General features: G+C 38.2%; 1 protein-coding gene across 1 annotated transcript in view; it reads left to right on the top strand.

Annotated features, from left to right (window-relative positions):
• Positions 1–15,464, top strand: part of LOC137403722 (bromodomain and WD repeat-containing protein 1-like) — a 65,178-nt gene that overhangs the window by 11,337 nt on the left and 38,377 nt on the right. Inside the window, exons 9-17 of the mRNA XM_068089738.1 lie at positions 1,106–1,206; positions 1,291–1,462; positions 3,188–3,324; positions 4,575–4,716; positions 5,395–5,664; positions 10,728–10,953; positions 13,552–13,734; positions 14,314–14,403; positions 14,757–14,917. Of these exons, the coding sequence (XP_067945839.1) occupies positions 1,106–1,206; positions 1,291–1,462; positions 3,188–3,324; positions 4,575–4,716; positions 5,395–5,664; positions 10,728–10,953; positions 13,552–13,734; positions 14,314–14,403; positions 14,757–14,917 (1,482 nt within the window). The remainder of the gene's footprint in view (positions 1–1,105; positions 1,207–1,290; positions 1,463–3,187; positions 3,325–4,574; positions 4,717–5,394; positions 5,665–10,727; positions 10,954–13,551; positions 13,735–14,313; positions 14,404–14,756; positions 14,918–15,464) is intronic.

Here is a 15,464-nt window from a genome sequence, read left to right as displayed (position 1 = left end):
GGCTTAAGTAGACCAGAAATATCAAGTAATCTCATGTGTGTTGATGTCGAGGCTGACAGCAGTGCTGACTCCTAGACTACTCACTAGTATTAGGAGGTATTTAAGAGTATCACTTTGTCATGATTGGCTTGCTGGTCACCAGTCAATATGTTTTCGAATGAGATAATACATCTACATATAATGCATGAATAATGTTTAAAATAAATATTGTTTTAAAAATAAAATTATCAAAAATGAGTATTAAAAATGTACACCTTAAAATACAGGCATCATAAGATTCCTAATAATTCCAAAGATGAAGATCACACTCTCATCTGACCCTCGGTTGTGCTCTGTAGAGCTCTCGCTGCAAGGCTGACTCTAGTGTCAATGTATTTCAATGTCTCTTATTTCTCCTCCAGTTTTTGCTTTTACACTGACTGAACTGAAGGCTACACTGGATAACTGAGTTTTAATGAAATCACGAGTACTCTATTTGTCCTTGACCAGTAATTGTCCTTGACCAGTAATTGTAGTTTGATAAATAGTTGGCAAACATCGCCTTGGAAGCGTGTGGTGTAATAAAAGAAAGCAGATAAGACCAATCAAAATGCGTGCTCAGTTGATTTTCATATTGCACATATAATGGTGATCCGGTGTTTGAGTGCTCTAGATGTGCCTTTAATATGAACAGCAGAGGTTTGCACACAACTCTCAACCATGAGGAATTACACACTTTAGCTGGGGATAAGTATAAAATTATTATTAAATCCTCAACTAATGTCCATTAGTTGAAGATTTATGATTGTTTCTTTATAGTCCGCTATAAACAAAGGTGTCATTTTGCTGACAGGCTTTGGTAGACAGCATATATAACGGTCACCATAGCAACAGATTCATAAGTCAGATTATAGTCTGCTATACACAAAGGTTTAAATTAAATGTTTTTGATGATTTTCTGGAAAGTTTGTTGATACAAGATGGACAAACTGCAAGTACAGCGACTGACTAACATATGATACATTTCGGTATGCTACATGCATGTTAATCTAACATGCTGAATGTGTGGTCTGTAAGGTATTACGTATATGACTGCAGGAGAACATAAATCTCGCTCTTGTTTCAGTTCTGCCCTCTAGTGAAAACGGAGCAGCGGTATCTCATGTCTACCGGGGAGGATGCTACTGTCTGTTTCTGGCACTATAACAAGGGGGATACCGAGTTTGAGTGAGTGCTTACGGATTGCTTTGGACTGCTGACTGTCGATGATAGAGAGCTGTCTTAGTTGCTTAAGTAAGACTGTGTTTGTAGGAGCAAGCCTATAAAGTTCATAGAAAGGTCACGAATGGGTGTTAAAATGCTCTGCTCATCATTCAGTGCCGGAGGATTGTTTTTGGCGACAGGAAATAGCGATTCTGTCATAAGGATCTATTGTCTTCTCTCCGGGAAACCTGAGAAGATCAGCGAGTTAGAGGCGCATAATGTAAGTGCTCTTTATTGATTGTTGGTTCTGTATTCAAACTGAGTCAGTGTTGATTATGTCCATGGTTAACTGTTTAACATTATATGAACTAATAGGAAGATTCACTGAATTGTTGGGCTGGATGACGTTTAAGGCTGGTTCAACCACTATATTGTCATATGTCGGAGTTATCTTCTCAGTGATTATTAGTCCACTATGTGCATCGTAATCGATGGCATCGTTGAGGCAACGCGGATACGTCGGGAAAACTTGCTGTTATCAAACATTCCCGATAGCTCGATGAGCATCCATGAAAACCTCTGCAATGTGTACCACTTCGACTGGCCGTTATCGGACTGCTTGATCTACACTACGAAATGAAACTATTCGCGAAGTTAAATTTCGCGAAAATTGTCTTTTTATGCATCTTCGTGGACCAGATTTCTTGCTGCATCCAGAGGTTTTCATGAATATTCATCGATTTGGAGGCCTTTGGTGAACCAACAACTTGTGGTAATTTATAAGTTTTTTCAACATAAAGAACTGCAGAAAAGGTTTTGGCGATGGCGATGCCATTCCCAATTCCGAATAGCTTGTGCCAACCATGAATAATTTTGTAAAGAAGTGTGATGCATTGGCAATGGGCTAAATTCAAAACCTCGGCGATGGTTTTAAAAGAGTTTGGAACTCAACTACGTTTACTAACTCTGCCCATGCTACTTTGTGTTACAAATAAAACTAATTATTCACGGATTTCATCCTGTAGGGTATATTTTCTTCCATGGCAGTTGCTGTGGAACTGGTATTTCATCCACTCTGTAACCGCGTTTTATAATTGTATAATGATAACACTATGTCATGGACTGTTCGCTGATTTAAACCATATCTGCTTTCGAATTTATTACAAGTTAGCGTTGTTATCGCACCTTTTTGAGCTTATCAAAAGCCTATTAAACATCCTGTACAAGCTACGAGTAATCCTAAATAGTTTATCTACCTTTCATAAAAGACTGAGATTATTTTGAAGGCTGAATTTAGATAATAATGGGTTTACCCATTGGATGGGATACCCATCTCTATCATTCTAAACATCTCCAACTTCCATCCCTAAAAAGCTAGGCTACGTCACATATTTATGGGCGGAGCTTGTTGTGCCGACTGCTGTTTTCGAGATCGATATTGAAACGCTGTGAAAAACCTTTCATAACTTTCAAAGTTAGTGGACTAATCTTTGTATTGAGTAAAAATTGGAATCAGTGTGTCTGATTTACATTAAAAAGAACGATAAAAATTGTTCGTGGTAGTTATGGTTTAAACGCGGATGGGTTTGTGGTAGTGTGAACATTGTTACTACAGATGATCATATAAGTATTGTGTGATTCACACTACACCGACATTCGGCGGTGTAGTGTGAACCAGCATTTAAGGGTTTAAGCAATCACGTAGCGAGTTGTGATAAAATACGACTATATGATGTAATAATCCGTATGCGCTCTCTACATTTTGTTTGAACCTAAAAGAGGTGACAATTGAATTCACAAAAGAATTCTTTTGTGAAGTCCATATAACATAAAGTTTTGTAATAAGTTTGTGATCTGTTCACCTAAAACTGCCAAAATCCCCCTAGTATGCGTTGTTATTGACATTCTCCCACATAAGAGCATACAACATATAAATTGCTGCCGTAGCCAATAAAATGAGGTAGATTATAGTCCACTATAAAGGAAGGTGTCATTTTGCTGACAGGCTTTGGTAGACAGCATACAGTACAGTCACCATAGCGACAGATTCATAAGCGGCAGCAAGGATGGTACAGCGAGAATATGGCGGCATCGGAGGTCTGAGTGGCTGAATCTCATTTTGACTCTGAAAGATGATGGGAGGTAAAGAAGTAAATGCATCTAGTCTTTAACAAGTGGTGGTGCTAGTGAGTGGTCTCAGGGCGTGGTCACACGAGCACCGAACCGAACTAAATGACGCAAAACGACGTCGCTCTCAGCTGTAAAAAGTTCGGCCGAAGACATTTCTGGCCGAAACGAACCATTTCGGTACTGCTCAAAATTTCGTGGCCGAACCCTTGCTCTTATTGGCTGGTTAAAATTCTAGAATTTTAGCGAGCACGCGTCACATTTATCCTTACGTGCGTGTGAGTAAAGTTAAAAAAGAAATGAGACGGTACTTTTATTTCGTTAAATAAACAACACGAAGCAATTTACGACAAGGTTCACCCGGACTTGTGATTGGGTTGCATAAATGTAAGATGTTGCACTTAAGTTTTGCATAAATGTAGGGGAATGGTTGTGATTTTCTTTCGTGTAAAATATAAGTAATGTGTCATATTCATCCTGATGAAGTATCGTTGACTGATTTATTTATGTAAAACCACAGAAATACGATAAAGACTGTTTTTGTTTGTTATGTACTCAGCATAGAAAAACATTCATATGGTAATAAAAAAATAAAATTATGTTGATGGGAAGGGTTGGCAAAATCTTTGTATCGAGTGATTTATTTTGAGCAGCTGAACGATCTTCTGATAAATCTGCTGTGTAATTATAATTTATAATTGTTCCTCAAAGTTTTTTGTTTACAATAGAAATATTTAACTCAAATACATAACAACTACTAATGAAACCGTGTCCTGTCTCTATACGTATGGTATCTAGGAAGCGAAGCGTCTTCGGATGCCGTGTGACATGTGCCACGAACCGAACCGATCCTCCGTCGGTTCGGTGCTCGTGTGACCATGCCTTCAGACAGAAGGATGCATCAAATCATAGCTTGTCAACTGAGTATAAAGGGTTATGGAGCCGCTCCTTACTCTTTCTAGTTGAGCTCTGCATACTTTGTAAGCTTTGGTTCAGTTGTCATACAGCCACCTCTTCAACTTCTAGAGTAATGTTACCCTGGCTATTAGTGACTAGTTTTAGCAGGTAAAATTGTTTATTGCTAGATATATAGATTATCCTTTGATTAAATAATTAAATAGATGGATAAATTAGATAAATACATCGGATAAATCGATTATGTACGTAGATGCATTAGGTACATATATAATTTAGATAGATATTAGACAATCTAGGTTACTCTCAGATTAACTAGGTCAAACTTTAGTATGCTGGGCTACTCGTAGAGAGAGTGAGGAGAGCTCAAGCCAACTAAAGGTTAATATGGTTGCGTGGACAGCTGATGATGACTTTGTTCTCACTGCTGCCTCTGACTTCAGTGTGCGGGTCTGGTGCTCAAGCTCGGGTCAGCAAATAAGGACGCTCAAGGTAGGTTGCTTTACATCTGTGTGTGTGCATGCGTGTGCGTTAACAGAGCTGGTTTAGAGCTCTGGTCATCAGAAGATCGATTGGAAGGTCATACTGTTCACAATTCTAGTCTCAGTCCGGCCTTCACCTTTGCTTATATGTAAACTAGCCAAATGCCCGGCGTCGCACGAGTATTAAACTATTGAAAAACAGCTTATAAACAGTGGCAGGTAATGTAGCTGCCTGAAAGATTGCCAATGGCTAATTTGAGCTAGCAAGTATCCATATTGCCAAACTTATACATTGTTTTATGTTTTAGTATTGATCTAATGTTATAAGGTTTCTTAGAAAATACAAGGCTCAACACTGTTTTTATTCATAAAAGTGAAAAGTGATTTAATTTTGAATTGCCCATTTCAGCCCATGGCGTCCAAAGAGTAATGATAGAGATGTTTTTAAATTTGAATTTATTGTAAGCCTTTACTTATTCCAGGCCAGACTGTTGTCAATAATGCGATGATTTTTAGCTTTGTTTCTGTGAAACTCATTCTGTTTGCTGTGAATATGTCATGTGTGCAATATAATGCAGGAATAAGTATTTTCACTATGAATTTTAAGAATGTTTATGAATACTGGTCGGCTTCAGTATGAGTTCATGTGAATTCGATGCGATTTCATGTGAATCTGATGCGATTTCAGGGTCATGAAGAAGATGTGTTTGTCATTGAATGCGCCTCGTTCAACAACAACCTGATAGTCACTGCTGGTCACGATGGTCGGATAAAGCTTTGGGATCTCGCGACTGGTCGTACTCTGTTTGCGTACTACAATATGATCGATGGTCAGGGCTTCGGGGCAGCTTACGACTGCAAGTGGTCTCCCCATGACCATTCCTTCAGTGCCACCGACTCACACGGACATCTCATGAGATTTGGAGTGGGCAGTAATGAGAGACTTTCTGAAGATAAGGTGAGGTCAAAGGTCGAGTTGGCTTGGTGAAAAACTAAAAAACATAGTAAAGAAAGGGTGATAAAAATTTTCAAAACTTTCACCTGAGCCTGGCATCTTTCAAATTATAGTGAGTAACTATCTGTATTAGGTAATGACTATTACCCGGCGTTGCCCGAGTAACGACAAAGTCTTCAGACAGAAAATTGATTTGTATTTAACATATAACAACATTTGCCATTCTAACTTTCAAACTAGATATCATGAGAGAAGTGTGTCAGGTAGTTGAAATAAACTAAGAGAAAAATAAAAACAGCTGTAAAGGTTTTAAATCTTTGTCAAACAACTGTTAACCTTTAAACTTCATATCATGAGGAAAATGTTTCGTGCAAGTCAAATAAATTTGAAAAAATAAAAGGATAAAGATATAAATGTGAAATAATTAACAAGTAATAACTAAATTAAGTCTGTTGTGCTATAGTTACAATAAAAGATCATTCGGTAATAGCTAATAGCTAAATTGAGTTTGTTTTGCTATGATTACAATAAGAGATGATTCGATAATGATACAATTAATACGAACTGAGAAAAAAAATATAAATCCTGAATATGTTGAATTAATAATAACAATTCTTGCATAGAAGTGTGAGGGTATAAAAAAGGTTACTGTTCCACCAGAAGCTACCCATCAAAACTTTGAATATGACGATACTGGTACCTCTCGATGCCGGTACAAATGTAAAAATCAGATATCTTACTGTTTTTGTCTGACCGCACGGAGAGATAATGTCGAGGCTCTTCCCACGGAAACAATATAATTTTCCACATGAGAAGAATTGGCCTTGACCTCAGATATAGTAATTGTACCTTACGAAGAATATTTCTTAACAGGGGCGTCGTAACGCTTGGCCGCATTGGTAAAATAATCAGCTTGCGCTATAGCGGGAATGGCACACATATACACATACTTTGAGGAATATATATATATTATAAGATAGATAGATACATGTAAAACAGAATTGCACTTTATAATAAACCGCTATGCTTGCCAGACCTGTGCACTGTGAGACATCGTCATTAGTAATCGGTATATGGAGAATTATCCCATTAAGGGGTGAAGGGCCCAAGTGGTATGGTGGCTGCATGCTTGCTTGCCTTTGCTACCCCAGGTTCGATTCTTGTGAAAGGTAATTTTTCCTAACGTTCTTAGCGTAGCTTTGAAGGACAGGCACTCCTCTTATTATAGTAAAGATTCAGAAAAGGATTTTAGTGTCGAGGTTTGACTGAAGTACTCTGACATAATCTGGTACTCTGCCTGAGCACAGAGGGCATCTTAGTTGTGGGTGGAAGATTTTTGACAAGCCAGAGCTGTCGTGCTTTGTTATGGAGAATGATAGAAATTATAGTTTTTATTACATATTAGTACTTATTATTATTATTAATAGTACATATTAGTACTTTGTCTGCCGAATGTTGTCAGAGTTTTAAAAAATATGTACATAGCAATAGGACACAAGTTGTAACAATAGTCATAAGAAGGTATTGTTATGAGTAGACAACTCTCTAGTTTGTTTTAGTGAGCATCAACCCTTTCGTTACCGCAAGCCGATGTATCGGCTCAGGTTATCTTCTCTTTGTGGCCGGAAGCCGGTACATGGGCTTTTAGACAGTTCGTTAGTTTATTTATGTTTATTTACTAAACGTAAATAAAGTCTATCTCAGCTTTCGCTTCAGATAGACCAATAATATGTGGTCCTCCATGAAAACAAGCTTGTTGCTAAAGATATGGACTAATCAGCAGGACTCTCACTAGCAGCTCACTGATTATCTAACAGAAAGTTCACTGCAAAAAAAGCATGAAAAAATATCGATTACAGCTTCGATTATTAGCTTCTAATATTCTTAGCCATTGGGACTCCAGTAACTCTATATCAAGTGATTCTGACTCTTCTACCTATGAATTTTTTTTTCTATTCTAATCTATTCTGAATCTTGCTATGAAATAGCCCGGTGTAGTAGTAGTAACAGCAATACTAGTAGAGATGTTATCAGTAGGGGTGCTGCCGGTAGTAGTAGTACTGCTAATAGTAGTTGTTGTCGTAGTAGTAGTCATTTTTAATGAAGTTAATTTAAGATTTTATTTAATTTCTAATAAAGTATCTTCTTCTCAACAACCTGTTGGTTAAATTGAGTGGATATTTTCATTATTTCTCAAGATATCACAAAATTAATTACGTTATGTCAAAATTTGTGTGAATAAAAAAAACATTTTGACAGGGCTAAAAATAAATTCGTTAGCGAAAGTTAGCGAAAGAGTTAAATGGCAGCAGAACTAATCGTTTCTAAGGAAGACGTGGATGATGTAATTATAAAGTTTCTTATTGGGTTTTCTTCTCTGATTGGTCAGAGACTAGTCTCAGTATTTTGTTTCCTAACCAACTGCCTCTTCCAGCATTATACTGTAAGGAGTGATCGAGATGGTTGAGCCTCTTTGGTAATAAAGATACAATTGTATGTAGATGTCTTAGTAAGTGGGAGGCATCATTCCTAGGGTTGTAACTCTCATGTAAATATAGGCACAAGTATAATCTTAATCTATATATATACTAGCTGCATTACCCGCCTACAGTAACAGATTCACGGGCAGTATAAGGTTTATTGAGAGTTGGCTTTCATACTGTAAAACAACTCTAAATATGCAGTTACATCTCCCTCTCTCCATCTCTCCCTCTTTCCCCTCTCTCCGTCTCTCCCCTCTCTCTCTCTCTCTCCCCTCTCTCCCCTCTCTCCCTCCCTCTTCCCCCTCTCCCCCTCTCTCTCCTTCTTTCTCTCTCTCTCCCCACCCCCTCTCCTCCTCGCTCTCCCTCTCTCTCCCCTTCTCTCCCTCTCTCCTCCCTTTCTCTCTCTCTCTCCCCCTCTCCTCCTCGCTCTCTCCCTCTCTCTCCCCTTCTCTCCCTCCTTCTCTCTCCCCCCTCTCCCTCTCTCCCCCCTCTCCCTTTCTCCCCCCTCTCCCTTTCTCCCCCCTCTCCCTCTCTCTCTCCCTTAGTTCAACGCAACACATGCGGATAGACAACATTTTTGGTTTTTCTGTCGGGCGTATGAAGAAACAGTTTTCGGCGTGTGCCTACTTTTGAGCAGGCGACGTATAGCTGGTCATGGCTGATGCAGGGTGACAGTAAGTCGATAGCAGCTGCTCTCTTTCTTTTCACAATAGCGTATCGCAACCCTCGGAGTACTCGTGAAAGTTCTGTAATAGTAAGTTACAGTAGGCCTACTCGTAGCTGGAAAAAAATTAGTAACTCGGCTGCTGAAGAAAATGAACACGACCCACTATCATGAACAGCGGCAAATTCAACGTTATTAAGTAGTGGAGAGGTGGCAATTCATATACAATACAACATCGTATAAGAAACACTTACCTTTTTGATGTGGAAATTTAGTAGGTGAGAAATGCGTTTTTCCAGTGGCTCCAAGAAACAAACGTTTACGTGACCTTCTCGGTACACGTTGGCAGTAAATATTAATTGCATGTAAATAACTACTCGTTAATTTATTTTATTTAATGAATAGTACATTTGTATAGCTGTATAGACACCTTTGTATAGGCCGCAGAACTCAGGAAAGGTGCTTTTAAACACGGCAGAAAATTTGCCGTTTAAAAAGCGTGCTAACCGGGGATTTCGGTTAATGCGCTCGAGTGGTGAAAGAAAAACAACAGAATCGCCACACCTTTATATAAGCCGCTTGGCTCAAATCGTCAGAGAAAAGTAGTGGCTAATAGTCCATATTACGAAATTACGATATTTAGTATTCATATTAGTTCGGTTGGCTTCATTCGACCGAATGGAAAAAGAAAGACCGCTCTATAATTTATTTACTGTTACTACACACATTAATTCAGTTCGCTTCGTACGACCGAAATTCGTACAACGATAAAAGGAAAGACCGCTCTATAAGGCGGACACTCAATCAAACAGACAGACAACGATTGCCGTTTATATAGTAGATAGAGAACAGCGTTTTTCTAGTGGTTGCAAGAAACAAATGTTCACATGACCTTCCCGGTACACGTTGGCAGTAAATATTAATTAGATGTAATTTACTACTCATTAATTTATTTAAAGATTAGTAAATTTTATTTAATTCACTACTAATATTGACTACTAATTTAATTTTACTACTTACTCATATTAATTAAGTTTGCTTCGTACGATCGAATCGAAAAAAAGACCGCCATATAATTTATTTATACTGCTCATATTTGGGAGTTATCGGTGACTCAATATATCGAGAAGACAACTCATACTATTAGCATATCAGTATTTATCGTCCATCCCTACGATGAATAGCAGGTTACGTATTATAATAGAGGCGTGTACTAACCGGAGATTCCCGTTAATGCGCCCTAGCGGTGAAAAAAACCACAGAATAGACAGGCCCTTATATAAAAGTAGCGGCTAATAGTCGGAAAAGTACGGTACTCTATAAAGCGGACAGACAGATACACAGACAGATAGACAACGATTGCCGTTTATATAGTAGATTTCTCAAAGTCCGTCCGTGTGTCGTCCGAAATCCGGCTATAGCTATTATTAGAACAGCTGAGCTGGACAACAATGCAGACTCAAAGTCATGGCTTACCGTCATTGGAAAAGCCTAACCTTATTAACTAGCTTAGTGGAGTTTTCCATTGGCAATATGCCAGGCTACTAGCTTGAAAGGTACAGTTGTTTGACAAAGTTTTAAAACCTTTACAGTTGTTTTTATTTTTCTCTTAATTTATTTCAACTACGCGACAAACTTCTCTCATGATATGTACTTTGAAAATTAAAATGGAAAATGTTAAATAATTGTTGTTATATGTTAAATACAAATCAATTTTCTGTCCAAAGACTTCAATTACACGGGCATCGCCGGGTGGCACAGCTAGTTGTTAATGTGACCAACTAAAAGCATTCAATATCACTTGCTGATGAAGTACAGCAATTAGAGGATGACTGCACTTTCAGCGTCTTTCTGAGGTGCTGTTACGCTCCTCAGAAAGACACCTGTTTCTCCCTATCATTTTTGCACTCCTACTGCAGATTCCCGCTGAGCTATACTTTCACACGGACTATCGCGGTTTGCTGCGTGACATGAATGGGCATGTTCTGGATGAATTAACACAGAGGGCCGTTCACCTCTTGTCACCACCCTTCCTCGTAGATGTTGATGCCATGCCATATCCACCTAAATATCAGCGCCTTGTACCTGGCAGAGAACACTTGCCTGAGAAGTACCTAAAGGCCACGATCCTTCACCTAATAGATGGTTAGTTCTCTGTGTGCTTTTTCTGGAAGGGAAGACAACTTTGAAATTTGCAGTTTAGCACAAATAATTATTATATATTCTGGCGTAGAGGATATCAGTTAAGACGAGGAACAAAATTGGAGCAAATGTTTACGAAGTTATCATATGTCAGTTGTGTAAAATGACTGCTAAATTAATTGTGCTCACATTTTTTTTATAAGATTTTTCTCTTAGTTCGGCGTAAACAACGGATAGCTCATATCGCTCTCAGGCATTGTGGGGGATTTCAGCCAATAACATATCAGTATCGTAGTAATCTTTTGGGCACACGGTAAGGCGGGGAAAATACTATAACCAGGAGACTAAAAAAACATTGTATTCCACATTGTTACTTGAAAAATCCTTTCCTAGGACCACCATATCCTGAGGTTCACCTGTAATACCCACTTTTATTGCAAAATAAAGGTGTATGTAATCAACCATTATTGTTTACAACCAAAATTATTCGGATTTTTCAAATGAAATAAAAAATTTGCACATATAATTTAAGGTCATACTTTTTGTTTGTCAGCAGTAATGCCAACTTGAAAATTTTTGAAGTACGGAATAAAATTGACTGTTGTATAAAAGTCACAATATTAATTTAGCAAGTGGATAAAGGTACGTTATTAAATATAGAGGGATTGTTATATTGGCTGGCATTTGAAATATGCCTCGCCAGTGGTTCAATGGAAACCAGGTCGATTAAAGTCAGTCTGGTAAAAAGATAAGGCGTGGTCACACGAGCACCGAACCGACATAGGTTCAGTTCGGAGGCTGGTTCGGTGCGTGGCACATGGCACACGGCATCCGAAGTCACTTCGCTTCCTAGATACCATACGTATAGAGACAGGACACTGTTTCATTGGTACTTTTTATGTATTTGAGTTAAATATTTCTAGTGTAAACAAAAAACTGTGAGGAACAATTATAAATTATGATTACACAGCAGATTTATCAGAAGATCGTTCAGTTGCTCAAAATAAATCACGCGATACAAAGATTTTGTCAACCCTTCTCATCAACATAATCATATTTTTTATTACCATATGAATGTTTTTCTATGCTAAGTACATAACAAACAAAAACAGTCTTTATCGTAGTACTGTGGTTTTACATAAATAAATCAGTCAATGATACTTCTTCGGGATGAATATGACGCATTACTTATATTCTACACGAAAGAAAATCACAACCATTCTCTTACATTTATGTAAAACTTAAGTGCAACATCTTACATTTATGCAACACAATCACAAATCTGGGTGAGTCTTGTTGTAAATTGCTTCATGTTGTTTATTTAACGAAATAAAAGTATCGTCCCACTTCTTTTTCAACTTTGCTCACGCGCACGTAAGGAGAAATGTGACGCGTGCTCGCTAGAAGTTTAACCAGCCAATAAGAGCAAGGGTTCGGCCACGAAATTTCGAGCAGGACCGAAATGGTTCGTTTCGGCCAAAAATGTCTCCGGCCGAACTTTTTACAGCTGACAGCGACGTCGTTTTGCGTCATTTAGTTCGGTTCGGCGCTTGTGTGACCACCCCTCTACTGTCCTGTCCAGACTCACACAGGAAGTGCCTGGTGAGTTGACATGACATATTAACAATTATTTCATGTCAACTGCCTAATTTGCTGTAATGTATCCATCACATTGAGGCCAATTACAATACAAAATACTAAACTTAGCCTCAGTTTATGAAACTTCAAAACATCACTTCTCAAAGCAGTCTAATCGCTACGACTGTTAGAAAGCTTTTTATGTTATTCATATCTTGAAATATCACAATGCATCAGTCTTGGGGGTGATATAAAAATATTATTGTTGTGTATTATATTTTATTGCTTCAATATTCTAATACTAACATCAATTTGATAATGAGGGCAAGAAAGGCCACGATTTGAACCACAGCTTTTCATAGAGCTTTTTAAAGGTTCCCATAGAGGTGTAAACAGAGCCATCGACAAGCGTTTGTTGACAAAGTTTGCTAAAATATCTGTAAAACATTTTTTTCCTGCTACACACTTCTTAGTAAAATAGTCGTAGTACATACAAACTGATAACATTTGGTTGTGAGACCACATTCCAAGATTAGGCTTTATTTTATTTTCTAATGCCTGAGGCTTGCGAACATTTCATGAAGTTTTCAGCTTGTCAATGGCATGTAATCTGCGTGCAAACTCCTCGTCATTTGCCCAGCACTTGCCACTTTTGCCAGACACTTATCATCTCTGTCAAATTTCAAATACTTGTCAGTTTCGTCAAACACTAGTCACTCATGTCAAACATTTGCCACTCTGGTCAAGCTTTTGCCATTTTTCGCAAACACTTGCAGTTTTGGTCAAACACTTGTAGTTCATGTCAAACACAATTCAAGTCAATCGTGGTTCATGTCAATCACTTGCCACTCCTTTCCAACGCTTGCCAGTCTTGTCAAACTTTGCACTAGTAATTGTCACTTAGATATGTGTATTAGATCTCAATGTCACACAATTGATAATGTGAAAACTGAAGGTCATCCATTGTGCTGCATTAAGACTTTCAAATTGCTAGAGTTTTCATTGTACAAGCATTGTATGTAGGGGACAGAGAGGTACAGGATCAAGATATCCCTGCGGAACTCGCTTATCCATTCACATCTCGAACACTCCAATCAGCTGCCTGTATACAATGTCGCAGCCAATCAAATGGTAGTTCCAGTAGTCAGCCTTCTATCGCTCATAGTTCTATGCAATCCCAATCTGATTCCGCAAACACAGCTCAAGGTGAGTTTCAAACAGTCATAACTTCCTGCCTGGTCTATGAGGGTTCAACCATTATGGATCCTTCTATGGATCCCTCTATTGATCATTAATTTATTATTTGCTTTTTAAAAGGTTGTCATCTCCTGAATTCTATTGTTGTAACCCTTTATACCTAAGATTGTTGAAAAGCGTTTGCTTTGCTTACCCGAGCACGCAAATTCAAACAGAGTTTGCAAACGGCTGGCCTTCGGCCAACCAATGCAAGTATGGTCGATACCACAAATCGTAATTCATTTACAGAATGGTTCTTAGCAATTTTTTCAAGTAGATTGGCAATCAAACTGCAAATATAAGATTGTTCATCGTGAGCTAAAAATAGGAAGTCACTAATTGTTCGTCATGGGAATGGAGGGGTGGACAACTCTTTATATTACCCAGTTCTGTTAATTGTAGTTGCTCGAGCTTGGATGAACCATAAAAGTGTGCTTAGTTTAAGCAGGTTATTGGAAAGATGGTTGTGTGGTGTCTAGTTGCATTGCTTCTCAACTAGAGAATTCCTACATCTATGCAGATGTAAGCAGACGTAGGTACTTGTTGTAGACCAATCAACATCTAGCACTCTTTCCTGCCACCATCCTCAGCCTCAAATACCCTCCGATAATTCTACCAGTCTCTCCACGATATCCAGGGGTCAGTTTCTACACAGTTTATTTTCTTTGGATATGTCAGCAAACACACGGCAGCCCTGTATTTTGTGTTCGTTGAATTTTTTAGATATTCAGATTGAGGAATTTTTATCCTAGGGTATAGCCATTAAATTGCTCGCTTTGTTTCACCTTAAATAGTTTGCTAATGGATACTTGAAGCATTTAAATACTGTTTTAGCAATTGCTGCAATTGCTGATCAGATTGTCAGTGACAGCATCTTTGTTTTTCGACCAGAACATAAAAACAGCTTTTACAAACTTTGATAGTCTTTGACTGGTCAGCTTTTATGGAAGGAGGCATATGAACTGGAGGTCTAATGCCATTTACTTTGACAGCTTCTGAGATTCGTGGTTACCTGCGGCACGTGATTAGTAGTCTGAATGAGGATGTATTGAGGTGCACGTTGGAGAGCATGCAAGAGGTGACAGAGAGGGAGCGCGGCTGCTATCTTCAGGAAGCCACCAAGAGGCCTCATTTTGAGAAAGATCATCAGTCGGTTAGTATAAGCTGTGCATTTAGGCACCATTCTGTTGTCTCTTTGGCTAGGAAGTTACCAACATCTTTACAATGGATGGGTAATTTTATAAATATTTTGGTTTATGACTTAATTCAATCTATCATGGTGTGACAACTCAAACTTTCTCCTCTACTTTCACTACCAAATTAATTTCTTTACAGGGGCATAATTACATATTCGGCAAAACTTAGTATTTGACAAGAGCATGTATAAATCATCATAAATTTTAACCACGCGGTCTATAAAAAAATATTTTGATGTCAAATTAATCAGCATACAATTTTACATCATCTGACGCCATTAAAATTCCATGAATCTGCTGCAGATTGGGCTTAAACACATTTTTAAATCATTTTACATCAGCTGATGCCATGAAAAATACCACAAATGCATTACAGAATGCGCTCGGACATTTTTGTGACGACCATGAGTATGTTCGATTTGTCAATGATTATTGAAGTTTACGGCATTATTATTGAAAAATATGAATAACTCTTAGTAGTGTTTATTAAAAATCACTAGATAA

Source organism: Watersipora subatra, chromosome 9 (genome assembly GCF_963576615.1).
Source record: "Watersipora subatra chromosome 9, tzWatSuba1.1, whole genome shotgun sequence".
Lineage (NCBI taxonomy): Eukaryota > Metazoa > Bryozoa > Gymnolaemata > Cheilostomatida > Watersiporidae > Watersipora > Watersipora subatra.
The sequence above is the reverse complement of the archived record's forward strand: the minus strand, read 5'-3'. Positions and strand labels throughout refer to the sequence as shown.